The sequence below is a fragment of the Gekko japonicus genome, unplaced genomic scaffold (assembly GCF_001447785.1).
Source record: "Gekko japonicus isolate JY-2015 unplaced genomic scaffold, Gekko_japonicus_V1.1 scaffold677, whole genome shotgun sequence".
Lineage (NCBI taxonomy): Eukaryota > Metazoa > Chordata > Lepidosauria > Squamata > Gekkonidae > Gekko > Gekko japonicus.
In genome coordinates this window covers 137,380-152,400 of record NW_015159730.1, presented here as the reverse complement: position 1 = coordinate 152,400, position 15,021 = coordinate 137,380, and the positions used below count along the sequence as shown (strand labels likewise).

The 15,021-nt window shown below is 46.5% G+C and overlaps 1 protein-coding gene across 1 annotated transcript in view; it reads right to left on the bottom strand.

Annotated features, from left to right (window-relative positions):
* Positions 1-15,021, bottom strand: part of SPNS2 (spinster homolog 2 (Drosophila)) — a 173,311-nt gene that overhangs the window by 74,385 nt on the left and 83,905 nt on the right. Inside the window, exon 3 of the mRNA XM_015427844.1 lies at positions 12,485-12,621. Coding sequence (XP_015283330.1) covers positions 12,485-12,621 — 137 coding nt within the window. The remainder of the gene's footprint in view (positions 1-12,484; positions 12,622-15,021) is intronic.

Sequence of the window (15,021 nt, the reverse complement as noted above, 5' to 3'; positions counted from 1 at the left end):
GAATACTCATTTACCTTTGCATGACTCATAAGTGGTTTAGTTTTAAACATCTTATAATTATTTTGATATAATGGACTGCTAAACTTTTCTCCTTTTAACATTTTAATGGTTTTAAGGTTATATGTTAATTTTTAGAGCTGAAAGCTAATTTGCTTGTATTTGACGAATATGTATTATTTTGATAAATGGTCTTTGATCGCAAATAAACATCATTGGCGGTGTCCATTGGGAAGTCAAAACGGCCCAGGGCATCCAAAATAAGAGTCAGCAGAAATCATGTGGGGCTGAGAGAGCTCTTTCGAGAACTACTTGTGAGAGAACCGCTCAGAAAGAACTCGTGACTGACCCAAGGTCACACCAGCAGCTGCACGTGGAGGTGTGGGGAATCAAACCTGGTTCTCCCAGATTAGAGTCTGTGCTCCTAACTGCTACATCAAACCGGCTCTCAAGGGGGCCCAAAGCAGTCCAAGGTGAAGGTAGAGATTTGTAACTCTGAATACATATCTAAAGGACCATCTCCTCCCTGTGAGCCAGCCACAATCTTCAGACTGAGAAAGAGTCACTATCCCAAGGTTACTGAGCGAGCTTCATGGGTAAGCATGGATGTGAACCAAGGGTTCCTCAGCCCTAGTCAGACACTAACCACTACACCACACTCTCTCACCCTAACCTACCCTGAAGGGCTATTGTGAAAATAAAATGGAGGGAGGGAGAACCGTATATGCAGTCCTCAAATCCCTGGAGGAAGTGCAGGATAACAATGGATGTAGAGAAACACTGTGCTGCGGTAAGACGCTGAACTGCAGGCTGTGGAAGGTCAGCAGTCCAGCAGTTCAAGACCTGAGTGTGCCGCATGACGGAGTGAGCTCCCGTCTCTAGTTCCAGCTCCTGCCACCCTAGCAGTTCGAAAGCAAGACATTGCAAGTAGATAAATAGGTACCACTTCGGTGGGAAGGTAACAGCGTTCCGTGCGCCTTGGTGTGTAGTCATGCCGGCCACATGACCACAGAAACGTCTTCGGACAGCGCTGGCTCTTCAGCTTTGAAACGGAGATGAGCACCGCAACCCTAGAGTCGGACTCGACTGGCTTTCGAGCAAGGGAACATTTGCCTTTACCTTTAGAGAAACACTACACGTGAAGGAAATTAGTATGTCAGAAAATGGGTTCCAGAGAGATTTCTTTTTGATACAGCAGCTTTTTACAACCAGGGAGTTTCTGATTTTCCCCACGTGCAAGTGTTCCCATCTGAAGCCCCTTCACCGAGAGCACTACTGTCCTAAAGTACATTGTCAGCTGATTTTGCTATAAGTGTAAAGTGGCCCACAACTTAAAGAGGGCCAGCTCCAAAAAGGGAAATTCTCTTCCCAGGAATCTTCACAGCCAAGAAATGTCTTTTCTGATGGTTTGAATTTTAACGAGCAGCCACAGAGGACTCTGCGAGATAAGAATTTTGTTTCTGTCAGCATCCTCAATCGGAACTGCTCGCCGTCAGCAAGAGTTTCGCTCATTTGATGATAATTATGTCTCTGTGCAGTGGTCAGACACACTCGCTTAAGGAGACCGAAAGCATGCTTCTGCCCGTGTGCCATACAGAGGCCATTTCCAGCCATTCTCACAAGACCAGTAAATGCAGATTAGCAGAGAAAACATGAAAGGAAAAAAGAAATATTTGTGAAAGAAGCCTTTTGCTTGCATGTTTCCCACCCCCAGTGTCTTTAAAAAATATATATTTTCCCCAACATAAAAAATTCCGAATTAGGAGAGCATTGAAAAAAAATCTTTGAGAATGAGTGAAATCCTGCTTAAGGCAGGCTTTTGCTCACTCACTCTAAACAAACAGTCTTCCATAAATATCTTCATGCTATCTGCAACATTAAGGAAAAATTCCTGTAGGCTGTAGACATGTACACGCTTTCAAGCGTACACCTGTTGTTCAAATACGATCAGTTTTGTTCCCAATTTCTATATGTGAGCTGTTATGTATTCAAAGCTACTTGAATGCATGTGAATGGCTTATGTGAAACATCTCATAAGAACGCAATGTTAAGCTTCGCCCTGGGCTAGGATCCAAATGTAACCAATCGGAGTACTAGCCCAGGAAGTGTCATCCAATCATTTCACAGAGTGGGAACGCTCATGATTGGTCTTTATGTCTTCAACCTTATTGGTTGGTTATCTGTACAGTGGGCGTGGCTACATTAGCCGGGAATGTTTAAAAGCAGGACAGCTGCAATGTTAACTTTGATGGGTTCTGGCTATCTGATGTTGATCTGTGTTGGAGTTGTGTGTGTTCTGAAGAATAAAGCCGTGTTCTTGCTGAATCACTCTCCGACTACTTTGTTAAGTGAGCGACTTAACATGAGCTTAGAAATTACTGAAGAAGTTTTGTATTTTCAGTGTTATAAATACGCTTGAAGTTGTTTATGAATGTACTAAACTGTATCTGCCCAAGCAGCACCCATTCTTTTGTTGGTTACAAAATTTGTTTTCTGTTTTTGAGTTCAACTTTTTCCTGCCTTAATGATGGCAAAAACTAGGGTACACATCCTAAGGTTAACACAGAGTGAACCGGTTTGCAGCATTCTCACACTTCTGGTATTGCGTATATTTACAACTCTTAGGGTTGCCAGCCTCCAGGCGGGGCCTGGAGATCTCCCGCTTTTGCAACTGATCTCCAGCTGACAGAGATCAGTTCCCCTGGAGAAAATGGCTGCTTTGGAGGGTGGACTCTATGGCACGGTACCCTGCTGAGGCCCCTCCCCTCCCCAAACCCCTCCCTCTCCTGGATCCACCCCCAAAGTCTCCGGGTATTTTCCAACCCAGACCTGGCAACCCTAACAATTCTGCTTATGAGATTTATACTTTCAAATCAAATAAATATGCCAAATAGTACAATTTTTATACAGTCGGTCATAAATAATGCATTTTATGTTGTTCTGGCAGTAAAACAAGTTCAGATTTTACGAGACAGTACGGATAGCACAGATTTCAAGTGGTCCCCAAGGTGTCAAGATTTCTGGAAATTTAACGGTTTTACTTAGCAGTCCCCTTAAGTTCAGCATCACGCTTCCCACTGGGACCAGCCTTGGAAAGCCTACAAATAGGATACACATGCCAAAGCCTCCCGCTGCTGCCGTGCACCAGCAGCTAATATTCAGAGACACGCTGCGGCTGAATGTGGAGGTTCCATCTGGCCATTCTGACCAATAATCACTGTTACCTTATCTCCAACTGTCTGATATTTTTAACTGGAGTACGCGGAGACCTAACTGCGACTTGCTTCCTTGTCTAAACGATTGCTTTTCTCCCCCCACCCCACACTACAGCTGCTGCATGAAGGGTGTTCTCTCTACAATTTCCAAGCACACTGCCTCTGCCATCGAAGTCTTGCATTTTCTAGTCTTCCAGAACTAATCAACTTGTCTATTTATCAGAGATTTGCGGAGGTGGCTTGTAATTTCACAAAGATTTTCCCCCAGTTATTAAAAAAAAAAAAAAGCAGTTGATATCCCTTTTATTATTCAGGGATTTTAAAAAAGAGGGAACTTGGCCTTGGGCATCAATATATAAATAAAGCTGCAAGCAATCCACCCCTCCAATAGCTTCTCTCTTCTTACCCCTCAAAAAGCCTCCAATCCACAAGACTCTGGGTTTACAGCCCAGCAAGAAGAGAAGACTTGCCTCAGCTTTTCATCAATTGCCCACTCTGAGACGCACCCAAAGGGATTATAAATCCCTTTGCATGAAAAGACCAGGATCTCAGGGAAAAGGCTAAAACGATTCCTTCTCCCTGACAAGCTCACTTTCTACATTTAAGGGTTTTTTGTTTTTGTTTTAAAAGAGAACTTGCAGGTGATGTCCAGCTGAAAGTCCTCGGAGTGGGCCCAGGGAGGACATGCGAAAACTGTAACACACAGTAACGCCCTCAGAAAATGACATTTCCCATGTCTGTAATTTTAAATCTATAGTGGGGATGTGTCGCAAAGGGTTGATCGAATGGATGCGGCCTGCAGACGCTTGAAATTACTCTGTTTCAGCCACACAACCAATAGCAAAGGGGCCTCAGCATGTACCCATTAAGATAATTAAATACATATTTTTAACCCCGAGGTATCTCTAAACTTGGGGTTTTTTTTAAAAAAACAACAACATTTAGACAGGCACAAACAAGTTTCACCTCAAGATAGTAAATTGCGGTAAGCCACAGCGTGTGGAACAACTCCCATTTCCTACCCTTAGGTTTAAAAAGAGAACGCAGTGAACTCATAGCAGCTAAATGTGAAGCAAAAGGTGGGGCTCCTTTCCTTCCAAGACACCTCCCATGAAGTGACCGCAGGAAGCTGGTTGTGTGGGCCCAACAGCCACGTGGCGAGGCATGGCAGCAGGGGCCTTCACATCCTACTGGAAACAGCATGAGTCGACGGTCCCCATGCCATCTCTTTTTACATTCATCTTTTTTTTCCCTGGCCAAAGCTTTTTGCCGTTGGCCAAGTAGATTCATCATAGGTCTTTTTTATAGGCAATTTAGATGCATACTGCTGATTTACTGATCTGTGAAATTAAAACAAAATGAGTACATTTTATACGGAGTTTGCGGCAGAGAAAATACAAAACAAAACTAAAAAAAAACTTTAAAAAGCACAAAAGTCCTATTGGCACAAGAGAGAAACAAAATTAAAACGTGGATTTGTTTATTTATTTGTGGGTTTGGGGGGAGGGTGAAGCATCCAAGATGAGAAATTTGAAATCATCCTCACTGAAAATGCTTTGGTTGGTTAGGGATTGCAGAAGCTCAGTCCATCTGATCTATGACAGAGGACACATGAATTCATAAAGCTGCCTTATACTGAATCAGACCAATTGGTCCATCAAAGTCCCATAACCTTTGCCGAAGCAGGTTGCCTTAGGTTTTAACAGATGTGTAACAGACAGGAATACAAGAAGTGTGGCTTCCCCAGTCACTATACAAGAAGAGCACCAGTTTACTATCCGCCTGGTATGCAGCTGGCAAAAGACCAGGGAGGTGACTAGTCCAAAAGGCTCCATTTCCCTGTGTCACAAAAGTGGGTCCTCGGGATCTAAGTATTTTCATTTTCTGTAGGATTGTTAATTCCTAAATTTTGTCTGGATTGTTTTCAAGCTACAGTGTACTTTACTAAGGAGCACCTGCAGTTAGTTACCAGTTAGCCTGATAGTGGCCAGTTGTGAGCCGTCAAAGTAGCTGCTTGACAGCAGACGAACTTGACAGTTCAAGATCTAGATCAATTGACTGATGCTTGTGTTTGGTCAGTCAATCAAGAACTCACAGCTGAGCTAGGATAAAGTCAGGAACTACCAAAGAATGTGAGGGCAAGGATATTCATACACAGGGGTCATTTCATAGAAAAAGAGGTGCAGGAGCTCATTAGCATAACTTAGCATAACTTATTTGCATATGCCACACCCCCTGACATCACCGGAAGTGTGTCAGAAGGCAACACCCACCGCTCAGGCTCCACTGGACTGTTTTGGATTGCTAGCTGTGGGGGGGGGGACGCGCAGATCTGCCCTCACAGAAGAGGGAGAGCTTGTACCTGAAGGTGGGCCGGGGGGCTCTGCAACTTACCTGGCTGCTTCTTGCTCCTCATGGCCCGACTGAGGGCTGCTGGGAGCAGGGGGTGGGGCTTGTTGAATGTACCCGCCCCCTGGGCTCCTTCCTGCCGGAGCTCCGCTCCTGTGTGCTCCCGCAGGAAATGACCCCTGTTCATACATAGATACAACAAGAAACACAAAACAGCCCTGCAAGGCCAACTATATACACTCCACCTGGCACACCTGTCCCCATTGGAGGGTTTGAATCTCCCGCCAAGGGTACTATTGGTGGACTCCCAGTGGACTAGGATCCTAGATCCCCTTTGTGTTTGGGGACCAAGCTTCTGCTTTAGCCACGGACCCCTGGTGGCGGTCCGCGTACATAACAACAGGGTTGTTGTGAAGATAAATGAGGGGCATCTTCCTCAGTTTCTCTTTAGAAGATGAAAATATTATCAATCTATCTCCTAAAGTCGTGCAAGCAGGTGATATTGTTATCCCCCCCCCTTTTTTTTAAAGGGAAGGCTGAGGCAGAGAGATGCGGTGTGCCTGATGTCACCCGGCACGTTTGCCCACTTGGACTGGAGACTTGTGCTATATCAACACTGAATTTTACTGTTGGGTTTTCTAAGCAGGGTACTGGCCCTCAAGCCATTACATAATAATACCATACCTATCAGTCAAGAAGGTGTCTTGTGCCAGTCCGGAAACTAGAAAAACCAGATCGCCCATGTATTAGACAGGGGTTTCGATATACTTGGGATTTCCCAGATTACTTTGGTTTGTCAATTCGCCCAAAGAGACAGGGGGAGATGGCCCCAAGGAGGACTGCGTTCCTGGAGATATGGAATATTGACTCTCAGCAGTTGAGTGTCAGTGCAAGAAGGAGGGGGAAAAACATCAGAGGGAGACGAGAAAACCCTGAGAAAGTGTAGAATCCTGAAGGGAAAGACAGAGGGGTGGGGGAATTTCCAGATTATTTATCTCCCCCCACCAAAGTGATTCTTCATGGGCCCCTAGCATGTTATCTGTTCATGGCTGAATATCTATAAGGCAGTGAAACAGGGATATCCCTCGTAGGGTTGACAGATCCCCTCCTGGCCACTGGCAGGAGCCGGGGGGGGGGGGGGTTAGGGTTGTCATATCCAGGTTGGGGAACTCCTGGAGATTTGGGGATGGAGCCTGGGGAGGACAGGGGCCTCAGTGGGGTACAACTCCATAGAATCCACCCTCCAAAGCATCCACTTTCTCCAGGGGAACTGATCTTTGCAGTCTGGAGATAAACTGTAAATCTGGGGGGTCCCCAGGTCCCACCTGGTGGCTGGTATCCCTAATCCCTAAATATGTTCTATGCAAACACAGCTGCCTCTCCAGGAATGCAGAGACATATTATTTTCTAGGTTTTTGGAGGGTGGTGAGGGAATTTTAAAAAAAGAACACAACCGCCTGATGACGACTGAGCGTAACCATTGTCCCCGATGTGTCATTTTATAGGTGGGGCTTAGTTATAAGGTTCCCTTTTGTGCAACCATGAATAACACAACCAAAGATAGGTGCCGTCTGCAAAACACACCTGTATGACTTGCCATTTCCGCTCTCTCTCTCTCTCTCTGTGAGGCAGTACCCATGATTTCATAGAAACTCCCGCCTGTGGGACAGGGTGGGTGACCGGCGAGGTGTGATGGGACCCAGGCGATCTATGGAATGCTTCCAGAGTGTGAGAATGAGCAAAGCTTTGCGGTTCGCCCAGAGTGAAAAATCACTCAGCGGAGCGAGTCGCTTTGATCTCTCTCCCCAGGAATGCATTAATTAGCCATCCTTCCTGGCAGGTTTCAAAAGAGCAGCACCTCTGGTTCTCGGGAATCACCGCTTGTCACATCACAACAACAACAACAACAACAGAGACCCACGTTAACGCAAACGGCCTCCTCCACGTGCAGCGGCGAAAAAGGCATATTGTGCAACTCGCTGAATGCCGTCCAAGGCTGCTAAATTTATCCTTCCCAAATTAGGTGTGAACAGCACCTTAAAGCCTACATCCACACTGGATTACATCTCAGAGGTGTGAAGGCCTGGAAAAGGAACTGAGGACTCTCCCCTCCCCCCAATATTTCAAACGGGACTCTTCTGGAATGAATGAAATGTTTTTAAAAGACATTACTAATCTGTAAGGTGTAGCACGAAGACAACCTAATCATTCCTGTGTGTACAGTAGATGTCTTTTCAAGGGTATCCGGAGATCCGGAGGAGATCCGGGCCCTGCGGGACCTTGCGCAGTTCCACAGGGCCTGTAAGACGGAGCTCTTCCGCCAGGCTTTTGAGTAGGAGCCGCCACCACCATCACGCTACCCCACCACCGTACCATCACTATCACTACTGTATTACCATCGCCGCACCATCGTTGTTGCACCACCACCACCAATTGATTAGATAACATCGGGGTTTGTGATGGCCCTGTGACAAGATATTTATAATATACGTGGAACCATACCACTGAATTGAGTCTAACATTCCCAGGATGCCATGGAATTGGGACTACCATCCCCAGGATACCATCTTGCGATTGAAGATCTTTCGAAACATCTGGAGCACTTCGCTGTTTTAAATGTTGGTTTTATCTGTTTTATTGATTAACTATTGGCATATTTTGCCCTATTTGTGTTTTAACTATTGGCACATGTTGCCCTATTTGTGAGCCGCCCTGAGCCCGTTTGCGGGGAGGTCGGGCTATAAATTTGAACAAACAAACAAACAAACAAATAAAGGGTATGAACAATGAGACTCGTCCCGTGCAATATTAGTATGCAGGGGTCATTTCGTAGAAAAGGAGGTGCAGGAGCTCATTAGAATAACTTATTAGCATAACTTATTTGCATATGCCAAACCCCTGACATCACCGGAAGAGTGTCAGAAGGCAACACCCACCGCTCAGGCTCCACTGGACTGTTTTGGATTGCTAGCTATGGGGGGGGGGAGGAAGCGCAGATCTACCCTCACAAAGGAGGGAGAGCTTGTACCTGAAGGCTGGCCGGGGTGGGTGGGCTCTGCAACTTGCCTGGCTGCTTCTTGCTGGGAGCAGGGGGCAGGGCTTGTTGCATGTGCCCGCCCCCTGGGCTCCTTACTGCCGGAGCTCCGCTCCTGTGCGCTCCCGCAGGAAATGACGCCTGTTAGTATGCTATAATGTGTATGACAGCCCACTACTGAAAGTTCAGTGCATTCAATGTTACAGAGTTTGACATCCAAATCTGCTACTAGTCCTATTGAGACCTAGGGCGACTCTGCATTGGCTTTTCCCTCTGTTGTTATACCAAACCTATGTTGGAACAGAAATTCCCCTCTGCATTGCATGCTGCTGTCACTTTCTTTGATCATCGGATTCTATGGTACCTTCTGCACAGATTTATGGCCATTCGAGGTGACTTTGCAGTCAGTAGACTTTGCAGTCAGTACTGCATTGCCCTGGGGTGTTTGAATGTGGTTCTGAGCGGCATTTTTTCTGTTCCGTGGGCTTGGTAAAACAATGGAGGGGAAAGCCAATGGCAGAATCAGCCCATATGGGACTGCTTCTGGGCAACTGGTACACACCCTTTTGTGTGTGTTTTTATTTTAACTTTAATCCCCCCCACCCCAGCCTCTCAGATAGCAAAAATTAAGATACATGCCCTAAGGAACCTCGGTATTTAGCAGTCTCGCTCCCTCCGGCTGCAACCCTAAACATACTTAGTGGTGGAAACTGTCGTCAAGTCACCTTTGACTTATGGCAACCCAGTGGGTTTTTTTAAGCCTAGAGACTTCAGAGGTGATTTGCCATTGCCTGCCTCTGTGTCATGACCCTGGTGGTCTCCCATCCAAATACTTGCCAGAGCCGACCCTGCTCAGCTTCCAAGATGCCTGGGCTACCCAGGTAAGGGCCTAAACACACTTACCAGAGAGTCAGTCTCATTTAACCCAGTGCCATTGACTTCTGTGCACACATCCTTCAGACTGTAGCAAAAAGGTGAAGGTTCCCTTGCTCGAAAGCCAGTCAAATCCGACTCTAGGGTTGCGGTGCTCATCTCCGTTTCCAAGCCAAAGAGCCAGCGCTGTCCAAAGACGTTTCCGTGGTCATGTGGCCGGCATGACTAGACGCCGAGGCGCACGGAACGCTTCTACCTTCCCACCGAAGCGGTACCTATTTATCTACTTGCAATTTCTTGCTTTCGAACTGCTAGGTTGGCAGGAGCTGGGACCAGAGACGGGAGCTCACTCCGTCATGTGGCACTGGGGTCTCGAACTGCTGAACTGCTGACCTTCCACAGCCTGCAGTTCAGTGTCTTAAATACTTGAGCCACTGCAGCCCCTTCTTCAGATTGTACTCTCTCTAATACTAGGAATATTTTATTTATTTTTTTATTGGACTTTTACCCCACCCTCCCACCGAAACAAAGGCGTTTAGACTTTAATTTCAATAATCTGCCAAATAGTAGGTCAACAAAGGATGCATTTTATGCTGCTAAAACTCTAAAGTAAGTTTAGGTTCCATGAGTGTATATTGCACGTATGTCTTTTCCCTCCCAAAAAACCCAAAACCCTCTCCCAAAACTGCAGGAAAAAAAGTTCAGCTTCCCTCCAGGTCTTAAAACATTTTACATCTCTAAAATAGAATAACTGAATTAATTGAATTAAGAAAGGACATGGCAGGCCTCTTTACGAATAGCAAAAACTGACTGGTTTCATGCTTCTCCTTGGCTGAGGAATGATTTGTCTAGGGCCTAGAAGTCTCAAGAAACACTTGGACATTCTGGGCATTGAGCAAATAACGCTGGCTCAGCTCCAGAAGACAGCGTTGCTTGTAAGAGCAAGAATCCTGTGAAAATGCATCTGCAATTCCCAAGAACTTGGGTAGATCTCAAATTGCAGAACACCGCCTACCAGTCAAACATCTCACTATGACACTTCACCTTCACCTTCACCTTCACCATCATCATCATCATCATCATCATCATCATCATCATCATCATCATCATCATCATGATGCATTTAAGTATTCACTGCAGTGTTGAAATGGCTTTTCATATATTACAGCTATGTCCAACAGGTAGATCGCAATCTACCAGTAGATCGCGGAGGGGTCAGAGGTAGATCACCAGCCCCACTTGGTCTCCTGGTTTGCTGGACCGGTGTTCGGATTTTTTTATTATTGTTTGGTGGTATTTGATTATTGGTGCCAGTATGATAAATTCTTGTTTTTACTTTTAGAACTGCATGTGTGGCTTTGGCATCATCCAGAGGTCTTCAGTTCCTGTTGATCTTTAATACTTTGTAAATGACAGAAAGTGCATTATAAAGGGGGGGGGGGTGGAACCCAACTTTAGTAGGTTAAAATCTAATTTGAAACTAATTTGAAACGTTATTTTCATGGTGGTAAATCACCGGCACTTTTGGCCAGGAAAAAATAGATCACTACCTGTTCGAAGTTGGACATGCCTGATATATTACACTGTCTTAACAGAGTACGCCAGTATTATTACCCACACCAGAGGGGCCCTTCAGACTCGTGGTCCATCTAGTCCACCATCCTGTTTCACACACTGGCCAAACGGTTTCCCTGGGAGGGCCAACAAACAAGGCATACTGGCCAGATGTTTCCACCTAGTGCTAGCAGGGCTCTTTTTGTAGAAAAAGCCCAGCCGGAACTCATTAGAATAATAGGACACACCCAACAGCAGAAACACATTAGCATATTAGGCCACACACCTGACAGCACAGCTCATTAGCATATTAGGCCACACACCCCATGTTACCAGAAGTCTGGTCATCGAGCCACACCCACCTTTTGCTTCTTATTCTGTTTGTTGTCAAAACCCAGAGGGTTTTTTTGTAGCAGGAACTCCTTTGCATGTTAGGCCACACACCCCTAATGTAGCCAATCCTAATGAGTTTCTGCTGTTGGGTGTGGCCTGTTATGCTAATGAGTTCCTGCTGGGCGTGGCCAACTTGGGAGCCAGCCGGAACTCCGTTATTCCTGCCCAAAAACTGCCCTGAGTGCTAGTACTCAAAAGTTTACTGCCACTAGATGTGGAGGTTTCATTAAGTCACCACAGCGAGTAGGAACTGATGGACCACTCCTCCACGAATCTGTAATATCTTATAGATGTCAGGGGTGGGGCTTGACCTGCCGAAACTGAGCAAGACTGGCTTCTCTAAGGCTACTTAGTGAACTGGAGAAAAAGATAAAATTTGAACCAAGGTCTTCCTAGGTCACGTCTCATTCAATTAGCCACTATACTACATCAGGTGGTTTACAGAATCCAATTTCCTTTGGAGGAGAGAGTTCAGGCTGAAGAGTTCAAATAAATCTATTTGCGTACAAAGATACAGGTTTAGACAGGCACAGGAGCAAGCGCAGGGGCAGGCAGTGCTTAAATCAAAGCCACGACCATCGGGTTCCATCTGCTTCCTGCCACCGAAATCCCAGCTCTCTCTCCAGGCTAGAAAACTGCCTTTTAAAAAGTGATGATCTACGATTGCTAACAAATCTTTTATAAAGAGAACAAATTAATTTTTTCCCCAGCCCCCCCAAAAGCCACTACTGCAAATGTGTGTTCTTTGCACAGACTGTAGAATTAGATACTGTGAAGGCAGGACTGGATTTTATAGTTATTCTGGTGGGGGGGGGGGAATGGATTTTTAATCCCTCTTCGCATCACGAATATTGACTAGCCCTGAGCAGGACTTTAGTGGCACGTGTGAGCATTTCCCATTTTAGATGCCAAACAACATCTGGACTCTTTTTTGCCAAATGATCTCCCTCTCTCTCTCTCTCTTCAGAACTAGCCTTCCCGTTCTTCCGACTGCTCTACCTAGCTGACACAGCTAATGAAGCAGCCCTGTTCCAGCTGCGAAGCAACGTTCTCCCTCCAAGGGTCTTACCTGCTCGGTGATGAAGGAGCTGGAAAAAGTGATTGCTGACCAGAAAAAGATCCCACAGCTCAAGATAATCTTTCGGTTGAAACGGTCGCCAAGGTAACCGAATATCGGCGCTGCTACCATGAAGCTACAGATGAAAACTGCAGGACAATGACAGAGAGAGAGAAAGGAGAGATGGGTTAAGCCAGAATGTCTCACATCCTTGAGATTGGGGACAGGGTCCTCCTCTTAAATTTGGCTGCTCTCTGCTACCTTCCAAATGCAGCACCAACCGTCTAGGGACAGAAGCTGCTGTTCCGTGTCTGTGTAGATTGGGTCAGTAGCAATGGTGCCTATAAACTGTGGGGTCTTGTGAGCAAAAACTCTACTTTGTGAGCTCCTGGCATTAAAGTTGTGAGTGAGCAATTTGGCTACTGCATAAATTAGTTCGCTCTGGAGCCATCTTTCCCGAGCTAAGACAAAAAGAGTGAGCTGAAGGCTAAAAAACTGTGAGCTAGCTCACACTAACTCAGCTTAGAGGGAACACTGGTCCGTAGATTACAGGCGTGTAGATTGTGTCCCTAATCCCACACTAGAGAGGAAAACCACAAGATCTCTCTGAAACCCACCCCCCCCAAAAGAAAAGCAAGAAAAAAGGAAACATCAGAACAAAACAGCAGATCCCTTTTTTGCAAATCCAACTGGGTCAACTGGACAGTAACAGTAACATCACAAAACTATTGAAGGTTCATGCATAGGAGGCATTCAGTCCCCCCTGTTTGTTCCTCCTTCGGGAAACTGTTCCTCCCTGGAATGTTGCACCTCTCTCCAAGTTCCCATTATTCCACAATGAGGAGCCTGGCCCACATTTTGGGAATTAAATTCAATCTCAAGGCGTTCCAACTCAATGTCACAGCATAATGTCTTGCTACTATGGAATATTTATGGAGCAATAATACACTTTGTACAGAATGCACTCAGCCCATGTTCCAGAGGACTTAAAACTCCGAGCTGCAAGGGAATCCTTTGGACAACAGAATGCACAAAGAACTGGGAAGCAGGGTGTCAATTCCCTCAACCCCTCCCTGTGCAAAAAACCAAAATTCATTATGAGAAACAGAAGCAGAGATCAGTTCCCCCAGAGAAAATGGATCCTTTCGAGGATGGACTCAATGACATTGTACCTAGGGTTGCCAGGTCCCTTGGAGCAGCCAGTGGGGATGGGGGTACACTTACTGGGAGTGGGAAGAAACACTGGAAATTAACACAATGTGCCTACAGGACCCAGAAGTGACGTAGGGATATCAGAGGGTGACGCTCTGGTTCTGGGACAAAACTCTACTGTAATATACCGACAGGGCCGGCTCGCTCACTAGGCGAACTAGGCGCTCGCCTAGAGTGCACCGGCCCTTAGGGGCACCAAACTGGCATACACACACCCCGTCCTGGTTCAGCTGCAAACACTACTGAGTTTTAAACATGTTATGATCTTTCTGATGATACAAACACCAATTCCACCAAAGAACTTAGCCCTCTGGGCACAGAAGGGTCACTCAGCTGAGTCAAAGAAGAACCTAAGTAGGGGGGCTATTACATAAGGACACTCAAATTGCAACTGACTTATGGCAACCCCAGCAAGGAACTGTCAAGGCAAGTGAGAAGCAGAGGTTGTCTGTGACTGCGAGTGCCTTTCTTTCCAGAGTCTTCCTTGGTGGAAGACAGATGTGCAAAGCAGGCAAAGTTACAAAAGCAAAAGTGAGTGTTAAGAGCATGGGTGCCAGGGGAACGGGAGGTCCGGGGTACAGATCCAATTAACGGGTTCGAGCCATGGTGGGTGCACGGGGGGGGGGCAGAAGGGATCCTTGCCTAGGGTGCAAAATAAGCTGTATACCGATCTGAGACCGCACGAGAGACAAAAGGCTCCACACGGTGAGGCTAACCTCCGAGCTTCGCTCTGAGGAACAATGGTCTAGAGAACCCTAGCCCGCAGCCTATCGGAGGTCTAGGCTCCGGCCGAGATCCTGTGGGACTCTTGACCACTGTAAATAACAAATGACTCGAGTGGGTTGTGTTTTGGGTGTGGGGTTTTCAGGGGATATAACCCGGCCTGCGAGCCGGTTAAAGATGTCCTGTTCTTTCCTAATAAAAGTCTTAGAGCTGAAATCACGAGTATGTCTAAGGACTTTTCATCTAGGGTAGAATTAGCTTCTACCATACAGTTTTGCCAGAAACCAGAGCGTCCCCCCCCCCCATGTCCCCCATGTGCCTACATCACTTCTGGGTTACATAGGCATGTCGGATTAATTTCTGGTGTTCCTCCCTTTTTGGGGGGGGGTAATTCCCACCACCACCAACCTGCTGGTCAGCAGCAGAGCAGTGAGGGCTGAAAGCGGGAGACCCCACCCCCCACCCCCACTGGGGGTTCTGGCATCCCTAACAGTACCCATCTGAGGTCCCTGTCCCACCCCAGGTTCCATATCCAAATCTCCAGGAGTTTCCCAACCCAGATCGGGAAACTCTACCCCCTCATCCCCTACCGGTGGCCAGGAGGGACCTGGTAA